This window comes from Choloepus didactylus, chromosome 10 (genome assembly GCF_015220235.1).
Source record: "Choloepus didactylus isolate mChoDid1 chromosome 10, mChoDid1.pri, whole genome shotgun sequence".
In the NCBI taxonomy this organism is placed as follows: domain Eukaryota; kingdom Metazoa; phylum Chordata; class Mammalia; order Pilosa; family Megalonychidae; genus Choloepus; species Choloepus didactylus.
In genome coordinates this window covers 92,607,427-92,621,403 of record NC_051316.1, presented here as the reverse complement: position 1 = coordinate 92,621,403, position 13,977 = coordinate 92,607,427, and the positions used below count along the sequence as shown (strand labels likewise).

Here is a 13,977-nt window from a genome sequence, read left to right as displayed (position 1 = left end):
TGGCAAATTGTCATATTCCTTTCCAAGTCTGGATCAACTTCCAACATTTTATCCTTTGCACTTTCAACGTCATGAAATATCTCTGAGAGTTCCTTTAATGTGAAGTTTTTTGCAGATGTCATTTCCTCTGTACTACCTTATCCTTTTTGTTAAACCACTTTCCTCATTTATGTCAATTAGTTCACCTTCACTAAGTTCCTCTGCCTACATATCTAGAGACCCTTGAACAGTGTGGTGTCAACATTCTCACTGTCAGCTGTTTCTTCTATTATTCCATTTACCTTTGATTCAAATCTCACTTCTGCCTTAACACTTTTCACTTCTTTGCTGCACTTTCATCTTTGTTGGCCAGTTCCCTCATTTGACTGTCCATTTTTTAAAATTAAATTCAGTTTTATTGAAATATATTCACATACCATAAATCATCCATGGTGTACCATCAACTGTACACATTCATCACCCCAATCTATTTTTGGACATTTTCCTTACATCAGAAAGAATCAGAATAAGAATAAAAAATAAAAGTAAAAAAGAACACCAAATCATACCCCCCATCCCACCCTATTTTTCATTCAGTTTTTGTCCCCATTTTTCTCCTCATCCATCCATACACTGGATAAAGGGAGTGTGATCCACAAGGTTTTCACAATCACACTGTCACCCCTTATAAACTACATTGTTATACAATCATCTTTAAGAGTCCAGACTACCGGGTTGGAGTTTGATAGTTTCAGGTATTTAGTTCTAGCTCTTCTAATACATTAAAATCTAAGAGATGTTATCTATATAGTGTGTAAGAATGTCCACCAGAGTGACCTCTTGACTCCATTCGAAATCTCTCAGCCACTGAAACTTTGTTTCATTTCGCATCCCCCTTTTTGGCAAGAAGATATTCTCAATCCCACGATGCCGAGTCCAGATTCATCCTGGGGAGTCATATCCTGCGTTGCCAGGGAGATTTACACCCCTGGGAGTCAGGTTCCACATAGGAGGGAGGGCGGTGTGTTTACCTGCCGAGGTGGCTTAATTAGAGAGAGAGAGAGGGCCACATCTAAGCAACAAAGAGGCACTCGGGGGGAGACTCTTAGGCACAATTATATGCAAGTCTAGCCTCCCCCTTGCAACAACAAGCTTCAAAAGGGCAAGTCCCATGATAGAGGGCTCAGCACATCAAACCGTCTCGACTATCCATTTTTGTCCATGTTTGTGCATAAGGATGTTTCTGGGGACACCACCAAATCATTAATGAAAGCTTTCTCTGGGATTGGATTAGGGATTTTTACTTAGAAACTTCCATACAGTTTGATTTTTTCTTTTTCTTTTTTAACAAGGCTGTGAAGCACAGGCTCTGGAATCAGACAGACCTCAGACTCAAACCATGTACTAGCTGTGTGACTTCTGGTAAATTACTAAACTTTCTGTGTCTCATTTCTGAAATGAGGATAGTGATAGTACCTGCTTCACAGGGTTATAATGAGAAATCAATGAGATAAAACATTGTCAGTGTGTTGCCTGGTAAAGAATAAGTATTCAAAAGATGTTATCATTGTTACTGTTATTATTTAAAGATAAATCAGTGGAAGAAGTGCTGTAATGGAGACAGCTCAGGCAGGATGAAAGCACGGAGGAGATCATAACCCCACCTGGGGAGGGGGGGCAGAACTAGATGGGATGAACTTTAGGACACCTTCGAGCCCAGCTGCCCAGGCATCTAAGAACTCAAGCCTCCTTGCTCCCAGGCCAGGGACCGGGGGCCAGTGCTCAGTGCCTTCCCTGTGTTCCCAACACACGCCTCCATCAGCATGTCTGGGCAGCAACCGGCCACCTCCTGGCCAGAATGCACCACTGTAAGTGACCAGCAGGTGGATGACTCCTGGAATGCCTCAGTGATCGTGCTCACTGACACCCTTTAATGATGAATACTCTGGGGGCTGACATCAGCCACCTCCCTGTTGGACCAGCCTTGCCAAGCAGCCTTTGTTGACATTGGGTGAAGTCCAAAACCTCCTCAGTTCAGCCTTTGGAGCTGACCTGAATTCACACTGCACCTCTATGCACCCTCCTCTCCCAAACAGATAAATCATTTGCTTTTGAATAAACACTGCCCAGCTTTGCTCAAGCTGTGCCCCCTGCTCAGTATGCCCTCCAATATGATCCATCCGGCAGGATCTAGCCCTATATCTGCTTTCTCTCTGAAGCCTTCTGGGGCCACCCAGGCCCACCTCTGAACTCAGAGAGTACCTAATTGGCACCTGACAACTCCCCAGCCTCTCATTCTCAAATTCTCTTACCCTTGCAATGGTCTACTAGGAAAGTATTGTCATTCCTATTTGGTACAAGAGAAGAACAAACAACGCTCACTCTGAGTCCGAGCTGGGATTCAAACACGAGGTCCGCCTGTATTCCTCTACAATACTTCTCTCTGGAACTATGTGCTACCTCCTCTATCAGTTCTCCAGCTGGCAGGAGACCACCAGTCCCTTGGAGATAGGAGCAATGCCTTGTCCAGCTCTTGTCCCTTCCACCTTGCACGGAATGATTGCAAAGGCAGGCAAGGTGACTGTGGCTTCTCAGGCTGGCTCCACGTCACCTAAGTCAACTCTTTGCAATGAGAACATTTGGTTTTGGTGTTTATCAACAGTGTATGCATTTTGGTGAGACAGTTCTTCATTGGGCAGGTCTATCTGGTGCCTTGCGGGGCCTGGGATCAAAATGCCAGGTGACTACCTGTTACTGAGACAACACAAACCACGGCTGCTCAGGGAGGGAGTGCGAGAGTGGGGGGACAGGGGCAACCAGGGTATCATGCCTAGGTGAGAGCAGTCAGATACACAAACAACCAAAGATCAAAGCTTGGACACGGAATTGGATAAAATGATCCCAGTTCCACTACTGACTAGCTATGGGACCTTGACTATGTCACATCACAGCCCCTCGGAGGTTCAGCTTGCTCATCTGTAAAATGGGGAAAATAATAATAGAAGACAAACCATGAAAAGCATTTAGCACAGGTCCTGACCCATAGCAACCTATCAACGAAAGTAAGCTATTAATATGTAAATCTGTAAGTTTTTTTTTTTTTTAAATCATCATTTTATTGAGATATATTCACATACCACGCAGTCATACAAAACAAATTGTACTTTCGATTGTTTACAGTACCATTACATAGTTGTACATTCATCACCTAAATCAATCCCTGACACCTTCATTAGCACACACACAAAAATAACAAGAATAATAATTAGAGTGAAAAAGAGCAATTGAAGTAAAAAAGAACACTGGGTACCTTTGTCTGTTTGTTTCCTTCCCCTACTTTTCTACACATCCATCCATAAACTAGACAAAGTGGAGTTTGGTCCTTATGGCATTCCCAATCCCACTGTCACCCCTCATAAGCTACATTTTTATACAACAGTCTTCGAGATTCATGGGTTCTGGGTTGTAGTTTAATAGTTTCAGGTATCCACCACCAGCTACCCCAATTCTTTAGAACCTAAAAAAGGTTGTCTAAAGTGTGCGTAAGAGTGCCCACCAGAGTGATCTCTCGGCTCGTTTTGGAATCTCTCTGCCACTGAAGCTTATTTCATTTCCTTTCACATCCCCCCTTTGGTCAAGAAGATGTTCTCCATCCCACGATGCCGGGTCTACATTCCTCCCCGGGAGTCATATTCCACGTTGCCAGGGAGATTCACTTCCCTGGGTGTCTGATCCCACGTAGGGGGGAGGGCAGTGATTTCACCTTTCAAGTTGGCTTAGCCAGAGAGAGAGGGCCACATCTGAGCAACAAAGAGGCATTCAGGAGGAGACTCTTAGGCACAAATACAGGGAGGCCTAGCCTCTCCTTTGCAGCAACCGTCTTCCCAAGGGTAAAACTTATGGTAGAGGGCTCAACCCATCAAACCACCAGTCCCCTATGTCTGTGGTCATGTTAGCAACCATGGAGGTGGGGTAGGCGAATACCCCTGCATTCTCCACAGGCCCCTCAAGGGGGCACTACATCTTTTTTTTTTTTCCTTGTTTGTCTTTTTTCTTTTCTTTTTTTTTTTTTAACTTTCCCTTCTTTTTTAAATCAACCGTATGAAAAAAAAAGTTAAAAAGAAAACAAACATACAATAAAAGAACATTTCAAAGAGACCATAACAAGGGAGTAAGAAAAAGACAACTAACCTAAGATAACTGCTTAACTTCCAACATGTTCCTACTTTACCCCAAGAAAGTTACATAATATAGCAACATTTCAGTGAACTTGTTCCTACTACATCCATCAGAAATTAACAGACCATAGTCATTTCTGGGCATCCCCAGAACGTTAAATAGCTTATCTGTTCTTCTTGGATTATTGTTCCCCCTTCCTTAATTGCTCTCTACTGCTAGTTCCCCTACATTCTACATTATAAACCATTTGTTTTACATTTTTCAAAGTTCACATTAGTGGTAGCATATAATATTTCTCTTTTTGTGCCTGGCTTATTTCGCTCAGCATTATGTCTTCAAGGTTCATCCATGTTGTCATATGTTTCACCAGATCGTTCCTTCTTACTGCCGCGTAGTATTCCATCGTGTGTATATACCACATTTTATTTATCCACTCATCTGTTGAAGGACATTTGGGTTGTTTCCATCTCTTGGCAATTGTGAATAATGCTGCTATGAACATTGGCGTGCAGATATCTGTTCGTGTCACTGCTTTCCGATCTTCCGGGTATATACCGAGAAGTGCAATCGCTGGATCGAATGGTAGCTCTATATCTAGTTTTCTAAGGAACTGCCAGACTGACTTCCAGAGTGGCTGAACCATTATACAGTCCCACCAACAATGAATAAGAGTTCCAATTTCTCCACATCCCCTCCAGCATTTGTAGTTTCCTGTTTGTTTAATGGCAGCCATTCTAACCGGTGTTAGATGGTATCTCATTGTGGTCTTAATTTGCATCTCTCTAATAGCTAGTGAAGCTGAACATTTTTTCATGTGTTTCTTGGCCATTTGTATTTCCTCTTCAGAGAACTGTCTTTTCATATCTTTTGCCCATTTTATAATTGGGCTGTCTGTATTATTGTCATTGAGTTGTAGGATTTCTTTGTATATGCAAGATATCAGTCTTTTGTCAGATACATGGTTTCCAAAAATTTTTTCCCATTGAGTTGGCTGCCTCTTTACCTTTTTGAGAAATTCCTTTGAGGTGCAGAAACTTCTAAGCTTGAGGAGTTCCCATTTATCTATTTTCTCTTTTGTTGCTTGTGCTTTGGGTGTAAAGTCTAGGAAGTGGCCGCCTAATACAAGGTCTTGAAGATGTTTTCCTACATTATCTTCTAGGAGTTTAATGGTACTTTCTTTTATATTGAGATCTTTGGTCCATTTTGAGTTAATTTTTGTGTAGGGGGTGAGGTAGGGGTCCTCCTTCATTCTTTTGGATATGGATATCCAACTCTCCCAGCCCCATTTGTTGAAAAGACCATTATGGCTCAGTTCGGTGACTTTGGGGGCCTTATCAAAGATCAGTCGGCCATAGATCTGAGGGTCTATCTCTGAGTTCTCAATTCGATTCCATTGATCTATATGTCTATCTTTGTGCCAGTACCATGCTGTTTTGGCAACTGTGGCTTTATAATAAGCTTCAAAGTCAGGGAGTGTAAGTCCTCCCACTTCGTTTTTCTTTTTTAGAGTGCCTTTAGCAATTCGAGGCATCTTCCCTTTCCAAATAAATTTGATAACTAGCTTTTCCAAGTCTGCAAAGTAGGTTGTTGGAATTTTGATTGGGATTGCATTGAATCTGTAGATGAGTTTGGGTAGAATTGACATCTTAATGACATTTAGCCTTCCTATCCATGAACATGGAATATTTTTCCATCTTTTAAGGTCCCCTTCTATTTCTTTTAGTAGAGTTATGTAGTTTTCTTTGTATAGGTCTTTTACATCTTTGGTTAAGTTTATTCCTAGGTACTTGATTTTTTTAGTTGCTATTGAAAATGGTATCTTTTTCTTGAGTGTCTCTTCAGTTTGTTCATTTCTAGCATATAGAAACATTACTGACTTATGTGCATTAATCTTGTATCCCGCTACTTTGCTAAATTTGTTGATTAGCTCTAGTAGGTGTATCGTTGATTTCTCAGGGTTTTCTAGATATAAGATCATATCATCTGCAAACAATGACAGTTTTACTTCTTCTTTTCCAATTTGGATGCCTTTTATTTCTTTGTCTTGCCGGATTGCCCTGGCTAGCACTTCCAGCACAATGTTGAATAACAGTGGTGACAGCGGGCATCCTTGTCTTGTTCCTGATCTTAGAGGGAAGGCTTTCAGTCTCTCACCATTGAGTACTATGCTGGCTGTGGGTTTTTCATATATGCTCTTTATCATGTTGAGGAAGTTTCCTTCAATTCCTACCTTTTGAAGTGTTTTTATCAAAAAGGGATGTTGGATTTTGTCAAATGCTTTTTCAGCATCTATTGAGATGATCAATTGATTTTTCCCTTTCGAGTTTTTAATGTGTTGTAATACATTGATTGTTTTTCTTATGTTGAACCATCCTTGCATGCCTGGAATGAACCCCACTTGGTCATGGTGTATGATTTTTTTAATGTGTCTTTGGATTCGATTTGCAAGTATTTTGTTGAGGATTTTTGCATCTATATTCATTAGGGAGATTGGCCGGTAGTTTTCCTTTTTTGTAGCATCTTTGCCTGGTTTTGGTATTAGATTGATGTTAGCTTCATAAAATGAGTTAGGTAGTGTTCCATTTTTTTCAATGTTTTGAAAGAGTTTGAGTAAGATTGGTGTCAGTTCCTTCTGGAAAGTTTGGTAGAATTCCCCTGTGAAGCCATCTGGCCCTGGGCATTTATTTGTGGGAAGATTTTTGATGACTGATTGGATCTCTTTGCTTGTGATGGGTTGGTTGAGGTCTTCTATTTCTTCTCTGGTCAGTCTAGGTTGTTCATATGTTTCCAGGAAATTGTCCATTTCTTCTACATTATCCAGTTTGTTGCCATAGAGTTGTTCATAATATCCTCTTATAATTTTTTTAATTTCTTCAGGATCTGCAGTTATGTCACCTTTTTCATTCATTATTTTGTTTATATGGGTCTTCTCTCTTTTTGATTTTGTCAGTCTAGCTAGGGGCTTGTCAATCTTGTTGATCTTCTCAAAGAACCAACTTTTGGTGATATTTATCCTCTCTATTGTTTTTTTGTTCTCTATGTCATTTATTTCTGCTTTAATCCTTGTTATTTCTTTTCTTGTACTTGGTTTAGGATTGGTTTGCTGTTCATTTTCTAGCTTCTTCAGTTGATCCATTAGTTCTTTGATTTTGGCTCTTTCTTCCTTTTTAATATATGCGTTTAGTGCTATAAATTTCCCCCTTAGCACTGCTTTTGCTGCATCCCATAGGTTTTGGTATGTTGTGTTCTCATTTTCATTCGTCTCTATATATTTAGCAATTTCTCTTGCTATTTCTTCTTTAACCCACTGATTGTTTAGGAGTGTGTTGTTTAACCTCCAGGTATTTGTGAATTTTCTAAGTCTCTGATGGTTATTGACTTCTAATTGTATTCCATTGTGGTCAGAGAATGTGCTTTGAATAATTTCAATCTTTTTAAATTTATTGAGGCTTGTTTTATGTCCCAGCATATGATCTATTCTGGAGAAAGTTCCGTGAGCACTAGAAAAGTATGTGTATCCTGGTGATTTGGGATGTAATGTCCTGTAGATGTCTGTTAAATCTAATTCATTTATCAGATTGTTTAGGTTTTCAATTTCCTTATTGGTCTTCTGTCTGGTTGATCTATCTCTAGGAGAGAGTGATGTGTTGAAGTCTCCCACAATTATTGTGGAAACATCAATTGCTTCCTTTAGTTTTGCCAGTGTTTCTCTCATGTATTTTGTGGCACCTTGATTGGGTGCATAGACATTTACGATTGTTATTTCTTCTTGCTGAATTGCCCCTTTTATTAGTATTTAGTGGCCTTCTTTGTCTCTCAAAACATCCCTGCATTTGAAGTCTATTTTATCTGAGATTAATATTGCTACACCTGCTTTCTTTTGGCTGTAGCTTGCATGAAATACTTTTTTCCATCCTTTCACTTTCAGTTTCTTTGTGTCCCTGTGTCTAAGATGAGTCTCTTGTATGCAACATATTGATGGTTCATTTTTTTTGATCCATTCTGCGAATCTATATCTTTTAATTGGGGAGTTTAATCCATTTACATTCAACGTTATAACCGTGAAGGCATTTCTTGAATCGGCCATCTTATCCTTTGGATTATGTTTGCCATATTTTTCCCTCTCTCTATTAATATCCTTTATTGTACCCATACCGAATCTCTTTAGTACTGAACCTTTCTCCAAGTCTCTCTGTCCTGTCTTTGTTTCTCTGTCTGTAGGGCTCCCTTTAGTATCTCCAGTAGGGCAGGTCTCTTGTTAGCAAATTCTCTCAGCATTTCTTTGTCTGTGAAAAATTTAATCTCTCCCTCAAATTTGAAGGAGAGCTTTGCTGGATAAAGTATTCTTGGTTGGAAATTCCTCTCACTCAGAATTTTAAATATATCGTGCCACTGCCTTCTTGCCTCAATGGTGGCTGCTGAGTAGTCACTACTTAGTCTTATGCTGTTTCCTTTGTATGTGGTGAATTGCTTTTCTCTTGCTGCTTTCAGAACTTGCTCCTTCTCTTCTATGTTTGACAGTGTGATCAGTATATGTCTCGGAGTGGGTTTTTTTGGATTTATTCTATTTGGAGTTCGCTGAGCATTTATGATTTGTGTATTTATGTTGTTTAGAAGATTTGGGAAGTTTTCCCCAACAATTTCTTTGAATACTCTTCCTAGACCTTTACCCTTTTCTTCCCCTTCTGGGACACCAATGAGTCTTATATTCGGACGTTTCATATTATCTATCATATCCCTGAGGTCCATTTCGAGTTTTTCAATTTTTTTCCCCATTCTTTCTTTTATGCTTTCATTTTCCATTCTGTCATCTTCCAGGTCACTGATTCGTTGTTCAACTTCCTCTAGTCTTGTACTATGAGTGTCCAGAATCTTTTTAATTTGGTCAACAGTTTCTTTAATTTCCATAAGATCATCCATTTTTTTATTTAGTCTTGCAATGTCTTCTTTATGCTCTTCTAGGGTCTTCTTGATTTCCTTTATCTCCCGTACTATGGTCTCATTGTTCATCTTTAGTTCTTTGAGTAGCTGCTCTAGGTGCTGTGCCTCTTCTGGTCTTTTGATTTGGGTGCTTGGGCTTGGGTTATCCATATCGTCTGGTTTTTTCATATGCTTTATAATTTTCTGTTGTTTTTGGCCTCGTGGCATTTGCTGAACTTGATAGGGTTCTTTTAGGGTTTGTAGACCTATTGAAGTCCTTATCTCTAATTTATCAGATCTACAGCTTCGTGGAGTACACTTTCTCTAACTAACCAGCAGGTGGCGTCCACGAGCCACCTGTTCTCCACAAGCCAGTTCTCCCCTGCTTAGCCTTTTTGGTGAGTGGGGGAGTGAGTCTTGTGGGGCCCAATTGGTGTACCAAGCTTGCGTGTGTAGTTGGTGTTGCCTGCCCTGTATGTGGGGCGTGTTTCTGGGCAGTCGGGGAGGGGGGGTGGCCCTAACAATCAAATCTCCCTGATGATCCTAGAGTTTTAAAGCTGCTGCAATAGTCTAATCCTTCAGTTCAGTCCTGCCACAGTTTGTCTCTGCCACTGACCCACAAGTCTTTGGTATTGGCGTATGGCTCCTGAGACTTGCAAGTGGGCCCCTCTTCCAGGCTGTGCACCCCGGGTCCTCTGTTGAGGGATGACTGTGCTATGTCACAGGTGAGTGCCGTCCCCCCAGGGCAGTTCTGGGCTGCTGGGCTGTGTTGGGAGGCTCCCAGTCTGCTCAAATGATGGCTGAATGGGGCTCTGTTAATTCACACTGCTCCCCCTTCCCAGCTCTGGGACATTCAGCTGAGGTTGCAGGGAAGGCTAATGTCCACGCCCAGTTTTGTGGTGTGTGCCTGTTATTTGAAGCACTTCCGTCACACTGGGTTGTCTGGGGCAGCTCTGGGCTATGGGGCTGGCGATGGGCAGGAGTGTTTCCTGTCCACCAGGATGGTGGCTGTGAGCGGACACCCCCCTTTTCTTGGGAAGTTGTGTTGTTTAGTGAATTTTCTCAGCCACTGGATTATTGCCTTTTGTCTCAGAGCTCTCTTAGTTCTGCTCTTGACTTGACGTGCCCAAATTGCAATTCTTTGAAGCTTTCTGTATTGAGCTTCTTAGAGTAATTGTTTTAGAAAAAGCAAAAAGGATTTAAAAAAACAAAAAACAAAAAAAAAAAAAAACAAAAAACGGCCCTCCTCAGAGATCTAATGGGTTATTGAAATGCTAATAGACAAAGCAACCAGGGCCATTAAGGAAAGGTGCACAGGGCAGAAAGATCAGCTTTGCTTCGGGATTTGCATATGCGCCTCAAGGCCTGAGCTCCACCGTTCCCCTTTCTGTGTTCACCAGAACTCCAAAAATCCTCTGCTTTTATTTTGGAGTTTTTCGTGTTGTTTTTTTTCTATGCCTGTCTCCTCTCTGCTGGGCTGGCTGCTCTCAGAGTCTCTGGTGTCTGGTCTCAGTCTATCTATGGTTGGAGTTTGAATCAGTAGAATGAGTTTTCGATAAGAGCAGCCACTGCAGTTCTCCCTTCTCCTTCCCGGAGCTGACAGCCCCTCCTCCCCCGGGACTGAGCCTGGCAGGGAGGGGCGCGGATCCCCTGGCCGCAAAAACTTACAGATTTCGCTGATCTCAGCAGTTCCACGTTTTCATGAGTGTTGTATGAAGTATGCCCAAAGACAGATTGCTCTGTGGTGTCCAGTCCACGCAGTTCCTGGCTTTTTACCTACTTTCCTGGAGGAGTAACTAAAACTTACAGCTCACCAGTCTGCCATCTTGCCCCGCCTCTGTAAGGCTTTTCATAAAAATTAGTTTACCAAGCAGGAAAGAAAAAAGTTTCTTGTTATATGATGAGTCCTGTTTTTTTTGGATCTAAAGAAACAGAGTCCCAGTAAGACAAGTGTTTGGTGAAAACTTGTTGAGCCAGTGTTTCTACCCCAAGGGAGATGACCACCTGACTGGGGAGATCTAGCAAGCACACTGACTTATACGCAGTTCCTGTTGGCTCTGGAATTGGCAAAGGAGAGAAAAACAACTTCTGGAGCCCAGACAGCAGGTTCCTGGGCCAGAGGGGTTGGAAGGGGACCTTGAGTGAGACACACAGCAGGTAGCCCAGCCCTTACCGGCACAGATCCAAGATCAAAATCTCTCTCCCAAGCCCTGACAGGAACTTTAGAGAGCATCATGTCAGTTTTACAATGGAGAAACTGAGGCTCAGAGTGGGGAAATGACTTATCTAAAGCCAAAATTCCAGAAAAGTACATGAGGCCTCCAACTGTGAGCCCAGAGCTCACACCATTTTCCAGGAATAAGGAAGTGCGATGAGAATTTTGGAAATTTTCCAGGGAGCTGGCAGTGCCGTCTGGGAATAGGACGTGGCCCCTTGTCTGTTGGGGCAGGAGTGACAGTGATTCCTCTCCCAATGTACCTGGAATGACTTTGGCCAGCTGGCTACAGAAGAGGGGGGTCTTGTCCACACCTGGTCACACAGGTGTACTGGCACACCGGCAACCGGGGAACCCAGGCTGGGCATCTTGGAAGACAAGAGGAACTCATGATCTGCAGTCCGAGAGGCCTACTTTATTTACTTGGGGCAGAGTTTGTGTGTAAGCAGTGGTTTGGTGCTCTGGGACAGAATGAAATAAGGAGGCCAGGAGGGGTGTGGGCATTAGTGGAAAGAACTTCCTCATTGCTAATTAACTCCCCTTGTGTTCCTTTGTTGCCCCTACCTGGATTAGAAAATCAGGGAGACTATTCTTTGAAGGTTAAATGTGGTTGAGGGTGGGAAGCCACAGATGTTGATATGTTAATGCCTAACTGAGGCATTATTCAGGAGGAAAGAACGATTCACACAGATGCTGGACAGTACCCGTTGCTGTCCTGCACAGCTGGGTTCATGTCAGTCCCTGAGCAGGTAACTTATTCTCAGCTCCTTAGTGGACCCAGAGGCAGACCCTGGGATATGAGCCCATCTCTGCTTGAGTGTTCAGCCTCATCATTTCTTCTTAAAGACCTTCTCTCGTCTTTCGGTTGCAGATTAAAAGTCACCTCCTTTGAGAAGCCCTCCTTGACTCCACCTGGGCCAACCCAGGTGCCCCTCCTCTAATGCTCCCCCAGACCCTGAGCTTCTACCACAGTGCTCATCACAGATGCTAACTGCTGGGTTGTCTGTTGCCCTCGCTGGACCCCAAGAAAAGAAACTGTGCGTCTGTCCTGTTCTCCACCAGATCCTCAGCCTCTGGTCTCTCAGTCAGCACACAGTGGGTCCTTAAAGCATCACTGCTGATGATTCCAGGAAGCCCAAGGTGAGACTGAAGTGTCCAACAACCTCTGGCGGGGAGGGAGGCCTTGTGGGAACATGGCTCTTCAGGCAATTTTCTTAACCTCCCTGTGCCTCACTTACCCATCTGTAAAATGGGGCTAATCTGCATATAAAGCACCAAGTAGGGAGCTTGCCCCACAGGGGCACTTAGTGTCAGCTATAGTGGTTGTGGTTGTCAGTTTTACAAGTGGGGATACGGAGGCCCACGGAGGGAAGTGCCAGGTCCACAGTCTCAAAGCTGGAAAGGGGCAGGCCTTGTACTCCAGTCTGGGCTGCAGCCCTCAATGTCTGCTTCTTTTCACTCTATGCCCCAGGATGTCTCTTTCTGACTGTTTCACTTGCAGTCAATAAAAATCACTGGATGCCTGCTGTGTGCCAGGCTCCAAGCTGGGTATCGTCTGAGTGACAACAAAAAAGCCTCTCAGAAGGGAGTGGGAAAAGCTAGAACCTGGGCATCTCATGTGAAATCCTACAAGGCTCAACTTCTAGCTCCTCCAGTTTCTGGGCTGTGAAATACTGCTAAGTTCCCTAAGCTTTCTGTGACTGTTTCCTCCTCTAAAGAAAGGGAAAAATAAGACCCTGTGAGACAGCTGAGGCCAAGCACTGCCTCAACACTTGATGAATAGGAGCCATCACCTTCATCATGTATTTGCATAATCGACCTGGGCACCTAGTTGTAAATTTCTCCTCCTCGACTGCCAGGTACCAAGCACTCCAGGTCTCCTGGAAACAACCACAGTCACCAACTTCTTGTGCATCCTACCAGATGATTGGTGCACACACCCACAGACACACACACGTTCTTTTACACAAACGGTAGCACCCATCAATATTATTCTTTCTGCCCCTTCCTTATGCCATCTAATGTATCCTGGATGTCTTAAAGATGAGTGCATATTGGATTTTATTTTATTTTTTTTTTTAGCGGCTGCACGGCCTTCCATTGAATGGTTGGACTGCAATCATTTTTTTTAACTTGACTGCCGTTACTATTATCAGTCTGGGAACTGCGGTAACCCGGTATCCTTGGAAATGTATAGCTAGAGTCCGGGAACAGGGTTCCAGCCACGGCTCTGCCTCAGATTCACTAAATTACCCTGAACTTCATTTTTCCCATTGGTACAATCGTGGGGTGGGAGATGTGGTTGCCGAGGGAACCAGCCTGGCTTGGTCTCCAGTGTCCGCGCGCGGATCAGCGAGAAGCGCGCACAGTTTATTCTGCGGGCTACTCACGGCTGGGTTAATCGTTCGGCGAATCCACTCGGTTATGCTAGCGGCACCAAACGCAGCAAGCAAGCGCACCGGCACAATCAAATTCGGAACCGTTATTTGGACCTCCGAGCCTCGGCACCACATCTCCCGGCAGCCACGCACAGGCACTAGCTACTCACCCCTACCTCGTCCTCTTTACTCCTCGTCCCGAAGCGCGCCCAGAGGTCACAGCCGTCCCTGTCCCTGTCCCTTTAAAGGGGCCGAACCCGGGCTCCGCTACTTCCGCCCCGAAGCAACATGGCACCTGCGGGAGAG

The 13,977-nt window shown here is 43.3% G+C and overlaps 1 protein-coding gene across 5 annotated transcripts in view; it reads right to left on the bottom strand.

Annotated features, from left to right (window-relative positions):
* The window catches only part of KYAT1 (kynurenine aminotransferase 1), a 54,670-nt gene extending 40,695 nt beyond the window's left edge, over positions 1–13,975 (bottom strand). The window contains exon 1 of one of the 5 annotated variants that reach the window (XM_037797675.1): positions 13,848–13,975. Coding sequence is in view for 1 of the 5 variants with exons in the window: in XM_037797673.1 (XP_037653601.1) it covers positions 13,684–13,806 (123 nt within the window). In the remaining 4 variants the exon portion in view is untranslated. The other 4 variants (XM_037797676.1, XM_037797672.1, XM_037797671.1 and 1 more) reach the window with 4 other exon arrangements.
* Positions 13,976–13,977: the final 2 nt, after the last annotated feature.